General features: G+C 34.1%; 4 protein-coding genes across 4 annotated transcripts; 2 read left to right on the forward strand and 2 right to left on the reverse strand.

The window, feature by feature from the left end:
- Nucleotides 1-1,026: 1,026 nt before the first annotated feature.
- On the forward strand, nucleotides 1,027-3,619 carry LOC114242587 (box C/D snoRNA protein 1). The gene is made up of 5 exons (XM_028173806.2): nucleotides 1,027-1,278; nucleotides 1,358-1,634; nucleotides 1,796-2,111; nucleotides 2,218-2,370; nucleotides 2,760-3,619. Exons 1-5 carry the CDS (start codon nucleotides 1,229-1,231, stop codon nucleotides 3,047-3,049), a joined length of 1,086 nt encoding a protein of 361 aa, XP_028029607.2. The 5' UTR covers nucleotides 1,027-1,228; the 3' UTR covers nucleotides 3,050-3,619.
- Nucleotides 3,483-5,948, reverse strand: LOC114242641 (nudC domain-containing protein 1). The gene is made up of 2 exons (XM_028173888.2): nucleotides 4,520-5,948; nucleotides 3,483-3,992 (listed from the first exon to the last, which is right to left on the reverse strand). The coding sequence occupies exons 1-2, from the start codon at nucleotides 5,760-5,762 to the stop codon at nucleotides 3,499-3,501; spliced, it is 1,737 nt and encodes a 578-aa protein (XP_028029689.2). The 5' UTR covers nucleotides 5,763-5,948; the 3' UTR covers nucleotides 3,483-3,498.
- A 5,191-nt stretch (nucleotides 5,949-11,139) lies between these two features.
- Nucleotides 11,140-12,961, forward strand: LOC114242582 (uncharacterized). Its single transcript, XM_028173794.2, has 4 exons — nucleotides 11,140-11,450; nucleotides 11,522-11,650; nucleotides 11,840-11,995; nucleotides 12,241-12,961. Exons 1-4 carry the CDS (start codon nucleotides 11,394-11,396, stop codon nucleotides 12,346-12,348), a joined length of 450 nt encoding a protein of 149 aa, XP_028029595.2. The 5' UTR covers nucleotides 11,140-11,393; the 3' UTR covers nucleotides 12,349-12,961.
- Nucleotides 12,780-18,287, reverse strand: Sec22 (vesicle-trafficking protein SEC22). The gene is made up of 5 exons (XM_028173793.2): nucleotides 18,013-18,287; nucleotides 17,734-17,843; nucleotides 16,690-16,810; nucleotides 15,742-15,940; nucleotides 12,780-15,116 (listed from the first exon to the last, which is right to left on the reverse strand). The coding sequence occupies exons 1-5, from the start codon at nucleotides 18,085-18,087 to the stop codon at nucleotides 14,968-14,970; spliced, it is 654 nt and encodes a 217-aa protein (XP_028029594.1). The 5' UTR covers nucleotides 18,088-18,287; the 3' UTR covers nucleotides 12,780-14,967.
- Between the last annotated feature and the right edge of the window lie 310 nt (nucleotides 18,288-18,597).

Here is an 18,597-nt window from a genome sequence, read left to right on the forward strand (position 1 = left end):
AGCGACAATAACTGCTTTATACATAAATGATAGGCAATAACCATATTCGATGCGCAAAAAAAAAAAATTTCTAGATCTATTAAAATCATTTCAATCCTACAGCTAGATTCGTTACTCTCGTCTACTGTAAAGTTCACGCATTGTTACTTAGTCACGTTTGCCTTTCAAGCGTCGATAGATATATTTTTTATATGAAAAATGATATTATGAAATGAAATGAAGCTAATATAATTAATGTGTTAATTAATATGAAACATGGCATAAAAAGAAATGAGATGAGATGATATGGGTTTTTATTTTTTTGCTTAGATGGGTGGACGAGCTCACAGCCCACCTGGAGTTAAGTGGTTACTGGAACCCATAGACATCCACAACGTAAATGCGCCACCCACCTTGAGATATAAGTTCTAAGGTCTCAGTGTAGTTACAACGGCTGCCCCACCCTTCAAACCGAAACGCATTACTGCTTCACGGCAGAAATAGGCAGGGCGGTGGTACCTGCCTGTGCGGACTCACAAGAGGTCCTCTACCACCAGTAATTACGCAAATTATAATTTTGCGGGTTTGATTTTTATTACACGATGTTATTCCTTCACCGCGGAAGTCAATCGTGAACATTGTTTGAGTACGTATTTCATTAGAAAAATTGGTACGCGCCTGCGGGATTCGAACACCGGTGCATCGCTCAGCACGAATGCATCGGACGTCTTATCCTTTAGGCCACGACGACTTCATAAAATGGGATGAAATATAATTTCAGTAAAATGGTGATCATTTACTGATATTTTTTATTGGACTTTTGGAGGATCCCGAGAAGTTACGTCCAGCGCCTTAGTTTCATTTTCCCACATTTGTACATTTTCACAGATATTAAATAGTTAATAAACCACCGTTATTACACATTTAAACCTGAAGAAACACTAAATACACAAAATAAAACAAATCACACAACTTCACTCCTCGCGTTCCCGCCAAAAAGTCTATTACTTAATATTTTTTAAACTAAATTTACCATAGATTAAACACGATTTTAAACTAAATTTACCATAGATTAGATTAATATTTGAGAAAAATAATTAAGGTTAGAAAATACTGGCTATTGCATAATGCTATTATACGCTTACTAATGGCTATTGTTTTTCTTAGATCGTTAGATTATTTATGTTACACTTGTAGAATTTAAGATTGTGGACTAAATCAGAGATCTACTGAAATTTTAATAAACAATATGTCTGCAGACTCAGACTGTGATGAACTGAGCCAAGATGGGCTTTCAAGGTAAATAATCTTAATAATCTTGTTCTATGAATATGAAATTCAACCTCCCTAGTAATAATAACCTAAAATATTACCTCAGACTTGGTGACTGCGAAGTTTGTGCGGCTAATAAAGCACTATACACATGTCCTAAATGCGAAGTTAAGACATGTTGCTTAAACTGCGTGAGAATTCACAAAAAAGAGTTGGAATGTGATGGTATAAGAGATCGGACAAAGTTTATAAGAATGAAAGATTTTACCGATACTGATCTCCTGAGTGACTACCGGCTGTTAGAAGAATGCGCGAGGTTTGTTTGGGGAGTCAAGAGAGACGATAAGAAGAGGTTCACAAGAATCGATAAGGATTTACCAATTGTAAGTTTATGAATAGAAAAATCTCAATTCTTATACATTTTTTATTGCTTACATGGGTGCACGAGCTTACGGCCCACCTGGTGTTAAGTGATTACCAGAGCCCATAGACATTTACAACGTAAATGTATCATATGTATCATATTTTATGTATTTGTCCACAGCACCTATTCAAATTAAAAATGGCTGCACGCCAACGGGGTATTGTGCTTCAGTTTTTAGCACAAAATTTTACAAGACATAAAAATAACACTACAAGATACAATTATAAAAGTAACCTAATAAATTGGAGAGTCGAATGGATATTTCCTAATGTCGACAAAGAACCTTTAAAATATGTTGATGAAAAGTGCCCTGAACAGAAAAAGCTATCTCATCTGTTGGATAAATATATTAACTGTGATGTGCCTTTTGAAGGATCAAAATCACTATCATTTTACAAGGCAGCTGGAATTAGTGGTCTTAAAATTTTACTTAAAGGTAATTAAAAAAACTCTCCATTGATAATTATCAGTAAAAGGTTGAATAATTTTTTACAAATATTTTAATTGATTAGTAAATCATTTGTTGTTTTTGTTATTTACAGCCGAAAAAGTTAAAGGATCAGCCAAGAAATTCTTTGAACTAGATCCAAGTGAATCTTTAGCTGAGAATCTGTCTGGGAAATGTATTGTTGAATTTCCCATAATTTTCATTGTTTTAAAAGATCATGCATATAATTTTGAGATCATTACACCAGGTAATATATACTTATTTTTAAGGGATGTGGTGTTAATAATGGCTCAGTATTGTGGGATTTGACATTAATCTTAATTTGACAATTTGAATAACTTTCAAACACCTTTTCAGCCGGTTTTTTTGCTTATATTCCTTATAATTTGACTATATCTTTGACAAATATGTGCACTAATAGATGCAAATTTTCTGCTAGAGCCACAATGTATTGAATGAAAAAAAACCTTCAAAATGTCTAAAATTATTACTGAATGTGAATGGTATTTAAAAATTAATTTATCTAAATAAATAAACATTTGGTGTATAAAACATTTAGTTCCATTCCTGTTGGTTGGTGGTTTTTTTAGACATTAATCAAAATAGTGAGATTTCATAATTAATAAACATTTGCAGAAGACGAATTTGAAGAGATAGAAGCTAATAAACTTGTTAAAGAAATAAAACAAAATAATCATTCAGTTAATGGAATTAATAATGAAGAAAAATATATCAAAGAAAATCACAGGAAAAGACCAAGAGAATTATTAACAGAGAAAATTGCAAAAGAAAAAAGGATGGCATTAGAGAAGGAGATAAAAGAAGAACGAAAGAAGAAACCGAAAAATCTCTTGTTTACTACTGGATACTCATCTGAAGAAAGTCTTGAGGATAGTGATAATGAAAGTGAAACGGAAAAAAGTTGAAAATTTTCCTTTTATTGTTATAAAAATGTTCACTGGGACAGTTTAGTTGACATTTACCTCATGCCTCGAGGTGGATAGGTAAATTAATGTTGTGAAAACCAGATGACCTCTGCCCGTCTGGACAAAAAAAAACTTTTAAGCAAGCCAATAATTTTAAAGTTAGATATGCTGTCATCCACTTTCAATGCAATATCCCCTAGTAAAATGCAAGACTAACTGGTTAGGAACCATTCCCAAGAGAAATGAATGCCCATTCTTTTATATCATTCACTCCTGTCAGAGTACCTGTGGATACATTGGTGGATCGCTCTGGAAAATCATAGTACTATGGCTATTTGTTATGGAGGATCACATTTCAGATAACTGCGTCATTCATTAACTTGATTTTCCTTAAAATTTATGGACATGGATGGCAATAATGATACATACTATATCAATGAAACATATTTTTATTGCACTTCAATAGCCACTAATGTTTTCTCGGTCAATATAAATAAATACTCATTTGTAGCATTAATTCCTAAAACTTCTCCATATTTGTCAATGTTGAATAAATTTTGTTGTCCCACTTTTATGGCTTTCATCATTCCTCCTGTACGTTTTCTCAGTTGTGAATCTTGGTTACCAGTACTTCGATAAATGAATATATGTCTCTCAGATTCACACACAACACTGTATGAGAAGTTAGGAGGACATGTAACAAATTTTCTATTTTGTTTTGAAGACTGAACATAACCAAATGCAGATAATGTCCCTTGATGGGTCACAGGCCAGGTTTCTGTGTTTACTAGTAAAGAGTATGGTTGCCATATGCAAGCATCTACATCTTGTCTTAAGGCTAATGCTGGGACTTCTTGAGTTTCCAATCTTACACTGAAGAGGTATTGGTGAACACTTAATGGTATCCGATGTGTGATTTCATGATTAGTAGCATCAAGCCTTACTGTAATAAAATAATAATACAATTTTTTAAATTAGTTGTTTTGTAGAAATTGTAAGTTTACTGGTGGTAGGAAGTCTTGTGAGTCCGCACGGGTAGGTAGCCACCTGCCTATTTCTGGTGTGAAGCAGTAATACATTTTGGTTTGATGATTGGGGCAGCCATTATATTGTAAAAACGGAGACTTTAGAACTCATAGCTCAAGGTAGGTGGTCATTTACGTTGTAGATGTCTATGGGCTCCAGTAACCACTTAACACCAGGTGGGCTGAGTACGGGTGAGTAAATTGACATATTGTTAAAGTAGAAAAATTGACATATTGTTGTCAACCTATTGTATGGGTTTGGGACTACCACCCTACAATCATTGAGTTTTGATTTCAAGCATTTTAATACAAGTGAGACTTTAACCTCAGTTTCCATATAGAATCGCATATGGGCTACTGTAAATAATAATAATAAATAATAATCAAAAACATGTAGGAGATGAGCTCGTCTGTCAATAAGAAATAATGTGATTTATTTTCATACCTAACACAGTGTCTTCTTCAGAAGCAGCATCACACTCTTCTAGTTCTTGTGTTGAGAACCCTGGCACTGACTGTTCACTGGTAGCTTCTGTTTCAGAACATAAATGTGCTAGTCTTTGGTGTGCTTCTTCTACTAAATTTGCGTCTACTATCTGTTCACCATTGGGATCCCCTCCTTCAATTAATTCATCCCATAACATACTATCAGATTTTGTAATTAGAATATCAACTTTACCATCTTCCTGAACATTCCATGTAGTCAAATTACTGTCCACGTTGTGCTTTAGTTTTCCCTCCACAAATGTCTTTCCAGCATAACTCACTTTGATGGTAATTGGTGAAACTAACACATGGAAATGTTTCTTATTGTATTTTTCTTCTAATTTTAACGTGACTGTTACATCCTCTGATGTCTGAAGCCATGTGTAAATAATTTTTCTCGATTCCATCCTTTGATTTTTCTGAGTAATCTCTGTTTCAGAATCCATGGTAAATTTAAAGATATTGTCCGATGCAACATACAAAGCACTGCAGCTGGTTTCTATGGCGGCATAGTGCACTATACCCTTTCCTTGTACTTGTCTGAAACTCATCTGCTTCCAAGACTCTCCATCATTATCAAAGGACACCCAAGTAAGAACAGACTCAAAATGTTTTTCATTTTGTTGAACTGATTGAAGTAAGCAATGCAAAGTTTCAGTATTTTTCTTCTCTTGTATTCGTGCATCAACAATAACAAAGTACTTGTTCTCTCCGAGTATTAAGCTGGATTGTAGGGTATGCCAGAGTTGATTCCTACCAGCAGACCTATTTCTTGGTCCTGTGTCAACTATGTGTAACATTCCTGTACCATCACTGACTACTGCTAAATTACTTGCAGGAAATGTCAGTGAAGGGTTGAAATGACCTGGTTTCCTTTCAATGTGGGCTGGGATATCATAAACAATATTATTTTGGAATGTGTGATTTATATTTTCAAAGGTAACATGTCTTACTTGCTGGTTTTTGTCAATGTAATAATAGTTGAACGAATAATCCCAATAATCAAGGACTAGATGGTTATGTAGTGCAAAAAGTTTTGCGTGAACGAAAGAGTACTGGACATCGTCGGGATAAACTTTATCCACGAGAGAAGCTAGCTCTAAGCTATAGTGGGGTAGGGCTTGTAAGTTTAATTTGTATCCTTCGAAGTCTAATTCCAGTAGACGTCTGTTTGGTCGTAATTCTACGAGGGAAGATGACATTTTGAAGTTTTCGATTATTTTCTATTTAAACTAACCTAACAATGCTTAAAAGTATTCTTAATTTTCACAAATAGGTATGTACCTATGTAATGTACATAATTTATATTAAAGTTCCACTTTTCAGTATCTACCTCTACTTCCTACTTTTCCATAGATTATACACTTAATATATTTTCATAAAAATGAGCATAGATTATACACTTAATATAAAATGAGCATAGAATAAACAAGGTGAATGAAGTTAGCCCCTCAAAAAATTTTATTTTCCCTTTTTTATACTTATTTTCTATTAATTCGTTTGTTCATCATTTGTTCATGATTGTTCACTGTTAATAATTGTTTGTTCTGCATTTATTTATTTAAAAAAAATATTTAAAAATATACCTACAAGTTAGCCCCTCTAATGCAATTTTTAATATTTTTTCATCCTTAATGACTCGTAAATATTCATTTTCGATTGTTCTTATATAAAACACGTTTGTTCTCTTTCAAAATTACTCGTTTTTTGTTTAATTTACTATTTTTATTATTTGAATAAATGTATGCAAAATATGTGTACTGCGCATGCGTCAACTATAATGCCTAAACTTTCTACGCGGTTTTAATCGTGAAAAAAAAAACAAATATAAATCCCGTAGGAGCATTTAATTGGTATTCTGTTTAATTAAAAAAATTAAAAAATAAATAAATGAAATAATGTGCATTGGCGTTAAGTTAGACCAAATACATTTTTTCCATCCTCCTACTTATCGTTATGAAGGTATAAAAAAGATAGGGAGTTCACATAGGTAATATAAACAAATAAGTAAATATATTCATTATTTATCTTTCAAGAGATAATATAGGTATACATTATAATAACTTTTTTACACAGTCGAAATTATATTCCTAACATTAGTAAAATAACATTTTAATACGATAGGTAAGAGGATGGAAAAAATGTATTTGGTCTAACTTAACGCCAATGCACATTATTTCATTTATTAATTTTTAATTTTTTTAATTAAACTGTATACCAATTAATTGCTCCTTCAGGATTTATATTTGTTTTTTTTTTTCACGATTAAAACCGCGTATAAAGTTTAGGCATTATAGTTGACGCATGCGCAGTACACATATTTTGTATACATTTATTCAACTAATAAAAATAGTAAATTAAACAAAAAACGAGTAATTTCGAAAGAGAACAAACGTGTTTTGTATAAGAACAATCGAAAATGAATATTTACGAGTCATTAAGGATGAAAAAATATTAAAAATTGCATTAGAGGGGCTAACTTGTAGGTATATTTTTAAATATTTTTTTTAAATAAATAAATGCAGAACAAACAATTATTAACAGTGAACAATCATGAACAAATGATGAACAAACGAATTAATAGAAAATAAGTATAAAATAGGAAAAAAAAATTTTTTTGAGGGGCTAACTTCATTCACCTGAATAAACACTTTAAAATGAGTAGTCAGTAGTAGTATATTTTATTTTTCCAAACGGAAAGGCAACGGTATCGTACTATACAACTGATACAACGTAATATTTTATATATATTTTTTTTATGTTTATTTTATGAAATGAAATGAAATTAAGTTGATTAATATGAAACATGGCATGAAATGAATTAAAATGAAATGAGCTTTATTCTTACAAAAAAAGGTAGCCATTAATTTTCGAAGTTAATATTACGAGTAATGCGATACTACATAAATAAAAAATAAATAAAATTCTTAATGTGTTTAATTCTATGGTAAGCTGCATGTTGTAAATATTCTATGTTTAATCATACAACAGTGTAAATAAATTATATTGTTATTATATTGATATTGTGTATTAATATATATATATATAGGCCCTGGCAGTAACAAACTGACCTGACCATTGTAAATATTCCAATACAAAGGACGGTGACGCCGCGGCGGAGGAAGAAAGGCGGAAACGCGAGGAGTGAAGTTGTGAGATTTATTTTATTTTGTCTATTTAGTGTTTCTTCAGGTTTAAATGTGTAATAACGATGGTTTATTAACTGATTAATATCTGTGTAAGTGCACAAATGTGGGAAAATGAAACAAAGCCGCTGAGCGTATCATCTCGGGATCCTCCAAAAAGTCCACTGAAAAAATCTCAGTAAATGACCACCATTTTACTGAGATTATATTTCATCTTCAAACGTAGTGTAGGACGCCCTCCTTCTAGATGAAGTGACGACCTGCGCAAGGCAGCTGGCAATGACTGGAAGCGTAGAACCGAAGATCGGGTTCAGTGGCGCCATGGCGTGCTTTGGGAGAGGCCTATGTCCAGTAGTGGACTGCCGCAGGCTGATGATGATATTTCATTTTATTCCTTACTAGCAAACCCGGCGAACTCCGTTACGCCACCAGATGGCTTCGTTTTATGTAACATTTCGTTTGGTGATTAAAAGATGAAGAATTTTTTTTGTTTGTTTTATATTTGAAAAGGAAAAAAAAATTCATTTCACAACAGTAATGAATTCATTTCGATTACAAAAATGAAGTATTATTTAGTTGAACTAAGTAAATGAAAGTGAATCCAAAGTAAATACTGAATCGAAGCGTTATACGTGTCCGCAAATTATCCGTTTCATTGAAGTGCTCTTTGGTAAACCACATTTTTTGTTTTTTGTTCTGACGTTAACACAAACAAAGCGGATGGTTTCCCAACTCGTGAACACGCAACGTATAACTGCCCATGTGAAAAACAATGATTTTCTAAATTTATCCCGCAAACACTAAGCGATTGGCCTTGCGACTTATTAATTGTCATTGCGAACGCAAGGCGAACTGGAAATTGCAATCGTTTGAAGTTAAAGATCAGTCGGATACATTGGTATTCGAGGAATACATATATTTTCACCTGCGTACTTTCCGTTAATAATGGTTGCCTCAATCAAATTCGGCATAAGTCTTTTTACCGAAAGTCGAGTACCGTTGCAAAGTCGCCCTGGATTCAAATTACGCAATATCATAATAACTGTACCAACTTTGAGTTGCAAGTTATGTGGTGGAAATCCTGGTAACTCCAGAGAGTTCAAAAACTCCGTTGGATAATTTACTACATCATCGGGATTTGTTATGGAATCAACGGATTTGTATGTCACCAAATCGCCAGCAATTTTTGATTGAATGGTGAAATTCAGTGCGTGTACATCATTATTCTTTGCGGCAAGAATTGCTCGTTGACTTAACCAAGCATAATTCTAATAATTCTCACTAATGTTTGGGAAAACAATTTCAATAAGAGCTAATTGAGAGTCTACAAATCGGCGCCAAAAAGTCGTTGGTAAGAGTAATTAATCCAGGTGTCGCATCAACTGGGACTTTTCCATTGCCAACAGCTAACAATTGTTTGGAAAATTGTGCAGCACTTTGATCATTTTGAAGTTGAACTCTCATATTAGTGGTTAGCGATAATGTTTTTACGTTATTTCATAAAGGTGATGCCTTCAGGCAAGCATTCAATTCATCTGCAGGCGTTCCACGGGGAATTACTGGCAACGTCTGCCTGAAATCGCCTGCCAACAATATCATCAAGCCGCCAAAGATGTTGTTATTTTGCCGAAAATCCTTCAGTGTGAAGCTAAGTGCTTCAAGTGATTTCTTATGTGCCATTGTGCACTCATCCCAAGCAATGAGCTTGCATTGCATCAACAATTTTCCCATTGCACTGGATCGGGAAATATTGCATGTTGGAGTATCAATTGTGTTTAAATTGAGTAGCAACTTAAGCGCAGAATGTGCAGTACGACCGCCATCTAGAAGAGTCGCCGCAATTCCAGATGATGCTAACGCCAAAGCTATGTCACATCTTGATCGAATAGTGGCCAAAATCAATGAAATGACAAATGTTTTCCCTGTTCCTCCAGGTGCGTCCAAGAAGAATAGACCATCAGTGGAAAACACCTGTGGCCAATCTGGAACTGGGGTTCCTTGTTTGCGACGTTGGAATTTCTTTGTTGATTGATTCCAAGTGTTACTTGGGCATTTCAACGTACATCAGCGTCGCTGCGAATGGATCTGCTTCACACATTGCAAAGAAGCTAGTCAATGTTGTCGATGGTGGTCTCTCAGCTCGTTGTGCCGCATTAGCCTCAGTGAAGTAAACTCTTTAGCCATTTTCCAAATGCACTGCTAAATGTACAACTGTGGGATATCTTTCATGAATTTGAAATGACAATAATCGCCACAGTGCTTCATTAGTAGTGACGTATCTGCCTATTTGCAAGTTGCTGATTTCGTCATTCGCATTTTCCGACGCAATACTAAACACAACCATGTCCCTGCCTTTTGTGACGTACTTGCACAAATATTTGATTGATTTGGCCGAATGACAACTCTCAAGGTTTGCATGTGTTTCGAGAATTCGTGATAGCAGCGGGCAATATGGTACAATGAATTCATTTCCGATCTCAATCTCTTGATTTTGAACTTCAACTTTGATAGTTCGATCATTATCTTCTTTTGAACGCCGACGATAAACTGGATATCCATCGTTCCCTGTGACTGTTTCAGCAACTAACGGTCGCGGATATCGTTTTGTGCACTTTCCATCAGCCATGCAAGGCGATAATGGATTTAATGCACCGCACGGTCCATGCACCATCTGTGTCGTCACAATGTCGTGTAGATGGGGATTAGTGACTGGATCAGGAATTTCAGCTAATACGATGTCATCCACTTCATTTGAATGTAATTTGGTCAGCAACCAAATTAGGATATGAGCATGCGGTAAACATTCGTTTATTAATTAGATTTAAAATAAGAATTTAATCGATCAGAAATTTAACTTTTTATTATTTTTCCTGGGTTCTTAGCTTTGAGATTATTATAAATATAATCTATGTTATACGTTTATTTCGATTTATGTTAAAAAGAATATAAAGTAACAAATAAAAATGTTGTAAAACGTTATTTATTTCAAAAGGTTTCTAAACGTTTTGTTGGTTTTCAAAATGACATCCAGCAAAGTGACGTTTTCTAAAGTCGGGGCGGAATAAGCCCCCTGAGCAGAGAACAATGAGTAGCTGTCAAACAGTGTATCACGCACGGGTGCCATTTACTTAAAATATTGATTTGTAGTACAGGCTATGTATCAGAGATGGCGCTGTATGTGAAAAAAGATTTTCCCGCTTTTCTGTTGAAATTTTTCTGAATGAATATGCTGAATGCTGAATTTTCTTTGCTATAAACCTCACGGAGCCCGAGATCTTTCCAACGAATGCAAAACCGTGAAAATCGGTTCGTGCGTTCTGGAGTTATAGCGTCAGGAAGGAAAACCCGACTTATTTTTATATAGTAGATATATAAACCTTCCTCTTCAATCAAACCTTCAAACACTCTATCTATTAAAAAAAACCGCATCAGAATCCGTTGCGTAGTTTTAAGGATTTAAGTATACATAGGGATATAGGGACAGAGAAAGCGATTTTGTTTTAAACTATGTAGTGATGATAAAAGACTTGACCTAAAGGTGTTCGTTACCAGGTCATAAAATCCCTTAAAAAATTGCCATAAAATCTTCAAAATCCAAAAAACTGTCAACATAACATAACCCACATTATTTAATATTTTGGAATATCTGGATGACCACAGAATTTTACAATAAATTGCGAAATAAAAATGCCATTTGTTAAAAATACCAATTATCGCGACATGCATTTTGAAGACGTATCTTCGGTAATTCTGCATGGAACGTGAAGCCAGGTTCAAATAAGTTCAAATAATTTCAAAAATACAATATGTTTTAGACTGATTTTTATACATACTACAATTTAGACAACCTGAGAAAAGTTTGTAAATTGAATGCTGGACAAATAACGAAATGTAGAACCATTGGAATACTACAGAGCTTAAACGGGCGCTATTATTTAACCGAAGTAAGTTTTCGTTAAATAATTTTCAATGTTTATTTTTATCAACATACCATAATTGTATGACACTATAACTTACCAAGTCATAGTTTTAAAAAAATATTGTTACGCTTTCAACGGTATTCATGGTAAACCCTCTTATACATCTTTAGCCTGTATATTTAAGAGAACCTAATCTGAAGTTATGAATTGTAGCTGGACAAACCTAATCTTATACCTGAATTTAGAATTCAAGTGTCTATGGTTTACCTCAAAGAACCTGTACATTCAACCCTAATACCATATCCAGTACAAGTTTTTGGTACACTGCAGTGGAAAAATCGACCTGTTATTTTCGCCAAAATACTGCAGGTATTTTTATATGTAGTTATCTGTTTTTTTTAAGTATAGCCTCTCAGCTGACGTGGCCAGATATTAAATTCTCAATGATAAATAATGACATTGTAAAGTTTATTAGTAATCATATTTTTAGAATTTTTGTGATTATTTTTTTCTGGTTTGTTTTTCTTGTTTAGGTACTTTAACAGATATCCTTCAGTGAAGTAGACTTTTCAGAAAATGATAATTTGATTAAAGTTGACTATTACATTTTTCAGATGTTAACCATACCAATGGCTCTTAAAGCTAGAGACACATTGAACTCAGTAACTACAATACACCTAGCAAAACGAAGAAAACACAGTGATTGTGACGACTTCACTTGATTATGTGCAAAAGAAAACAGTTAAAAATTTTAAAATATGCATAATTTGTTTTCACAATAGGTGGTGGTGGTAGTGTTTGAGGTCATTAAAAATAAACTCCGACGAAATTACAATTGAGACATAGACCTCAAGACTACAGTGAGTGGTGGCATTCATGGTGTATCTCTGGGCTCTGGTAATTACTTAACACCAGGTTCACCATGAGCTCATTCACCAGTCTGTCCAATACATAAAAATAGCACAGCTGAACAGAAATGGTAGAATACTGGTATCTGACAGGATTACAATCTCAATAGTCTGTAAATCTAAAGATAAATACTGCAGTAGTATAAAATAAAATAATAAATATGATATATGAAATATAATAAACATGTTGGATTGTAATTTTACACAGCATTAGTAGCAATTATGTATTTAAAAACAAAACAAAATTTAAAAGGGATGCATGTTTATTAAACCTTAAATCAAATACAACAGTAAAAATTGTGATCAAACTCAACATTCCATCACCAACATACACAATTAATATGTGAGAAACAATAATAAGATGTGCCTGATTACCTACTTTATGAATGACCTGACCAATAATACATAATAAAATTATTATAATAACTCTAATATTACTTTATTTACATACTGAAATACAACACTAATAATGCCAAATCTATCTGTTATTAGTTTTAAGATTCTTGATGTCAGTTGTTCTTCATTGAGTTTTCTTAATTTAAGGCAAGTTCGCATGTGTTTTATTCTGAATAGCTTGAAAGTATAAAGCAATGTTCGTCGTGGTGGTACCTGGGCCTGAGTATTTTTGTTTGGAATAAAATTATCTTGTGTCCCTGATAATTATTTATAGACCATTTAAAATGTTAAACAATTTTGAATTAGTGAACAAAAAAATGACCTGGAATGTATAAATACAAATAAATATACAATGTTTCTTTGTACCAATTTTCTGAACACAGTTGAATAGTTAGAAAACCTCAAATGAGCTTAGAGGAATTGTATAAGGACATTTATCGTTTATGAAAGTTAATAAAATAACAGTTTAGGATATATAATATTGAGGGGTGAAAATATTATAACTAAATAAACATTCAGTTATTTGAATGGGGTAAACTTAATTGAAATTCAATTTAAAATATTGAAGTCATGATACTAATACCAAATAAAACGGACCTTTAATTAAAAAGATAGATGTCGCGTGTTAAGCGAAATGTCGCTTAAACCAAATAGCCCTTTACCCATCAATATGATCTTTTTATGATCAACCCTTTTTAATGTAACAACTAATGAATTTTAATGAATTGGTGCCATCAAAACCCTCATCAAATGGTACTGCTCGCATTGAATTTATTTCTGTTTTGAAACACCAAAAGCGTGTTCTCTTTTGAAAAAAATGTCAACTTGTTTAATATAATATGTGTATTTTATACATATATTTTTTTTAACAGATTTACTTTTTAAATAATTTTGCATTGATTTTATTTCACATGTTACATACGATTTTAGCAACTGGTCTCTTGAAATTGGCGCGAACTATAGATAGCAAAGGATTAAAAAAACAACATTATACATACATTTCTTATTTATTGCTTTTGACATATATTTTTTAATTTATATATTATTCACAAATTCAAATACGTTGAGGAAGAATTGAGTTACTGGAATGAGTAATTTAAACACTGAGTCCCATATGACGCTTTCACACGAATGTGAAATAAACATGGCTCTGGGTTTTTGAATTCTATAATTATGGGCCGGAGAGACATATTTTGGTTTAAACCGTAGAATAGCTTTAAGATCATAATAGTTCTCAAATAATTATAAAAATCGGTCAAAAAAATAATTGAATAGTAAAAAGGACTCAAAAAAAAATTTTTTGTTGTCTATGGATTCTAAGCGGTGACAGTTAAGTCTGTTAGCAGTGTAGGTACTAACAATGTGACAGGTAGTGCGGGCATCGATCATTTAAGGGCGTTTCCAAAGTAGAAATTCTAATTACCGGGGCAATAAAAATTCAAATTATCATTATACTGACTCATATTAAGCGAGGCGAAAAATAATAAACATGTTGGAATAATAGATTTTGGAAACACGCAATGAACGCGCGTACAAAATATGGGGGTCAACAACCTCATTCAGACCGTACATGGCGGTAGGCGGTGGACGCCCCCCCACTCCTGCAACATCAATCTGCTCATACGTGATTAATAATAAATAAGAACAATTAAATAGTAATGTTTTGCTATAATTATAATTCACCATCATTGTTTTCGTTTTGAATAATATGTCGTCGCTGTCAAACCAAAATCTACTATGTGCACTTTTTGAGATTTTTACATTTTGACCTTTTTGTATAGTTCACAGCCTTATCCAAAGTATAAAAAAACTGTTATTTGTCTATAGCTTTAATATTTATCTATTCATTTGATATAGTTCTTAAAAATCCACTTTCATATAAAATTTTATACGAAAATGTTTCAATCTCGTTAATTCAAAATAGAGTTTTTGCACATAGCAGATTTTGGTTTGACAACGACGATATATATTTGTTGTTGTGTTAATTATAGGTCGCGCTTATTTCCCAGAGACAAACCGTAACTATCATGGAATCATCTAGAGAACCCAGAAGTAAAGCACAATCACGAGCACGATAACTGCTCCGGCGGTCACCTTCACCAGCATCGACTTCGTGTTCAGATACGTGGCGTCCTTCCGGTACTTCTGCGACATCATCGATAGGTTTTGGGTCTTCGTGTCCAGTTCTGAAAGTTAAATCACGTAAAATTTAATAACCATATTCTGGATATTCACGAAAATAATTTTTTTTCTCCCACCTATGCTGACAGAGTCTATGTTGGAGCCGGATGGTACATGACTAAAGTTTGACCTCTGAAAACACACTGTGGGTGAATGCAGTGGTTCCAGACATCTGTCTATACTACTCGCAGTGGTTAAAGATATGGTAGAACATTGACAACTATTATAACTTAAACGTAAGGGAGGTTGACTAAATAACATATTAAGACCGCAAAATTGTAATTCGCTTAATTACTGGTTGTGGGACTTTTGTGAGTCTGCACGGGTAGGTACCACCATCCTGCCTATTTCTGCCGTGAAGCAGTAATGCGTTTCGGTTTGAAGGGTGGGGCAGCCGTTGTAACTATACTGAGACCTTAGAACTCATATCTCAAGGTCAACATCAGGTGGGCCGTGAGCTCATCCACCCAACTAAGCAATAAAAAAAATAAAAAGACAGGTTTTCAAGTGATGTGGTGCCAATTGCAAGACCGGTACATTATAACAATATTATACCCGTGTAAACATTAGATAAAATTAGGGATGGAGGTGATTTATCAATACAAAAATGGAGAAGATGAAGGCATTTACCGGACAGTATAGCTCCCCTTTGCAGCACGTCGTCGATGTTCTGCATCATGATGCGCTGCACGTCGCCCAGCTGCGGCGCCAGGTGCGAGGCGGCGCCGGCCCGGCGGGCGCGCGCGCCGCCCTCCGCGTACTGCTTCCGCGTGCGCTGCATGCACGTGTCGAACTCTATGAACGTGTACGGACGAGTCACGGTGTTCAACTGTGGACAAACTCATTTCTATAAATAACGCTGTAGTTTAAATATCATTGAACACACAATGCAGAAGTCGAGTCTTCCTTTTATTTAAGAATTCGGTTGATTAACTTGAAATGTACTTAAAGTCACTTTAAGTCGTCGTGGCCCAAAGGATAAGACGCCCGTGCATTCGTATGTAGCGATGCACCGGTGATCGAATCCCGCAGGCGGGTACCAATTTTTCTAATTTCAATAATGATATACGTACTTAGCAAATGTTCACGATTAACTTATGTAATTTTTTTTATCTCAGATGTTTAGTTCTTAATACTGGGATGGTAGACCTATTCTGATTGTTTGTATAATGAAACTAAAACTGTAACTCAAATAATCATGCATTCCAATTTGAAGATTGAGATATTTTTATTCCAGAGTAGGTGGAGTCAGCAGGTGCTGTTATTCTTGTTCTGGTATCTACATGCTGCCAGTGATTGATTAACACTAAGTAGCTTCTCAGTGGGTCGGTTTTCCGATCTGGTTTTAGATTCTGCGAAGCACGGCTCTTGCTAGGGTTCGTGTTAGCAACGTCATCAGGCTTGAGCCCCACGAGCTCACCTACTAGTTAAGGCGACGCTGATATAGCCTCTCAAGACTATCAGATAAGGTAGGAAAAAAAAAACTAGATAGACTACAACTAACACCCAATTAAAAAATCTGTTCCTCAGATTGAAACTGAAAGAAAATTTTGTAATTTTAATAAATTAAAAACAGACCCTGTGTCCGTACTGTTGGAAGAATTCCTGTGCTATTTCCTCGAGATAATTGAATGCTAGTCGTTTACTGTAGTTTCTTTCACACAGGACCAAATAACATATGTGATTTTCAATCAAATAACTGAAAAGAGAAATTTTATTTCTTAAAACCATTATTTCACAAAAACAGGCATTATTATCAATAGATTAGAATTATGTAAAATGTTCCTTAAGGCGCCACTGTTTATTTTCATAAGCTGCTCGGTATACTGGTGGCTCACAATAATATTAATTGTGCATGTCCTCATGTGAATCTATTACTAATATTATAAGGAAAAATCAGGCAAACACCCAGCAGTCAATGTGATGTTGACCCCACCACGAATAACATGCCTACAAGTGTATGCGAACAAGCACATATGGCAGTTTGTGATATTGTAAGGTTACTTAGTCACTTAACACTAGGTGGCTTGTGAGCCTGATCACCCAACCAGTACATGATAAAACTAAATGCATAATAACATGTTTACATTCAGAGTTAATTCCATTGCATTTTGAATTTTAGTAGAACATGTGTTGTACATAACAATATTTAATTGAACATATGGCTCAGTACTATCGCACCAGTCTCACAATAAAGACATAGCAGCTTCCAAGTATATAACATAGTTAGTTTTGCAGCTCACATAATAAAACCTAGCAAAGACTCAAATAAAAAAACAAAACCATACTTAAAAATCATTCTACAAAGCCAATATTAAAAAAGCATTATAAATTTTAGGGGTTTTGTCCTAAAAAACGAGTAAAAGAATAGACAAATAATATAAAATTGTACTTTACTACTTACTATACTTGTATTTGTAGTAGCATATGTAATAATTTATTACAGGTGCACAATGTCTTATGTCAGAAAGTTATGTCTGGCTAAACATTTAAATTGTGAATTAGGTAAGAAGCTACTGTGTACATATTACTTGCAAAAACGTTTTGCATATAGATTTTTTGTTGGACTATTTTTGTTTAAAATGATATAGGTTTAATTGACATAAATGAACTGTGACTCACTGGAAGAGATACGGGCCGGTTTCAATGGAACATCTCATCGGGGACTGAGGGCTTAATTTCCTAAACAGCATTTTAGCCTGATTCTGGTACTCGAGTATATTGCACCCGCTCTGCAAATCATTACAGCAAATTAAATTATAATTACAACAAACAAAAATAATAAACAAAATTGCAATTTAAAAATAAAAATACTAATACATGAAACAAAAAGATACGAAAGAAATGTATATATGACGAAATATGCTATCATAGAAAATGATTATAGAGCATTCTAAATACCTGCTCATCCTCTTGCATAGTGGCAGCCAAAGGCAGCCCGTCGGCGACTCTTGCAATCATAGTCATTAACACCATATTTAAAGTTAAAATGTCTCTCACTTAAACATAAAATTTATGTAATTGAGTTCAACTTTAATTTAAGGTTTTTTCCTTCTCATAGTTTTGAAAACATGAAGAAAACTCAATAGGTTCTCAATACCACGACAGCTGTGCTTACACGTCAAGTAGACTGACATGACAACAACACGTCAACTAGCAGTGTTACCAATCAGAAAGTCACACTTTGGACTTGCTATTTTACGTGAAATTAATGTCTTTTCGATCCATCAAACTATCTACTTGTGGTAAAAAGAGTACACATATTACTTTTATTTTTTATTGCTTAGATGGGTGGACGAGCTCACAGCCCACCTGGTGTTAAGTGGTTACTGAAGCCCATAGATAGCTACGACGTAAATGCGCCACTCACCTTGAGATATAAGTTCTAAGGTCTCAAGTATAGTTACAACGGCTGCCCCGCCCTTCAAACCGAAACGCATTACTGCTTCACGGCAGAAGTAGGCGGGGTGGTGGTACTTACCCGCG

The sequence above is a fragment of the Bombyx mandarina genome, chromosome 15 (genome assembly GCF_030267445.1).
Source record: "Bombyx mandarina strain Sakado chromosome 15, ASM3026744v2".
Lineage (NCBI taxonomy): Eukaryota > Metazoa > Arthropoda > Insecta > Lepidoptera > Bombycidae > Bombyx > Bombyx mandarina.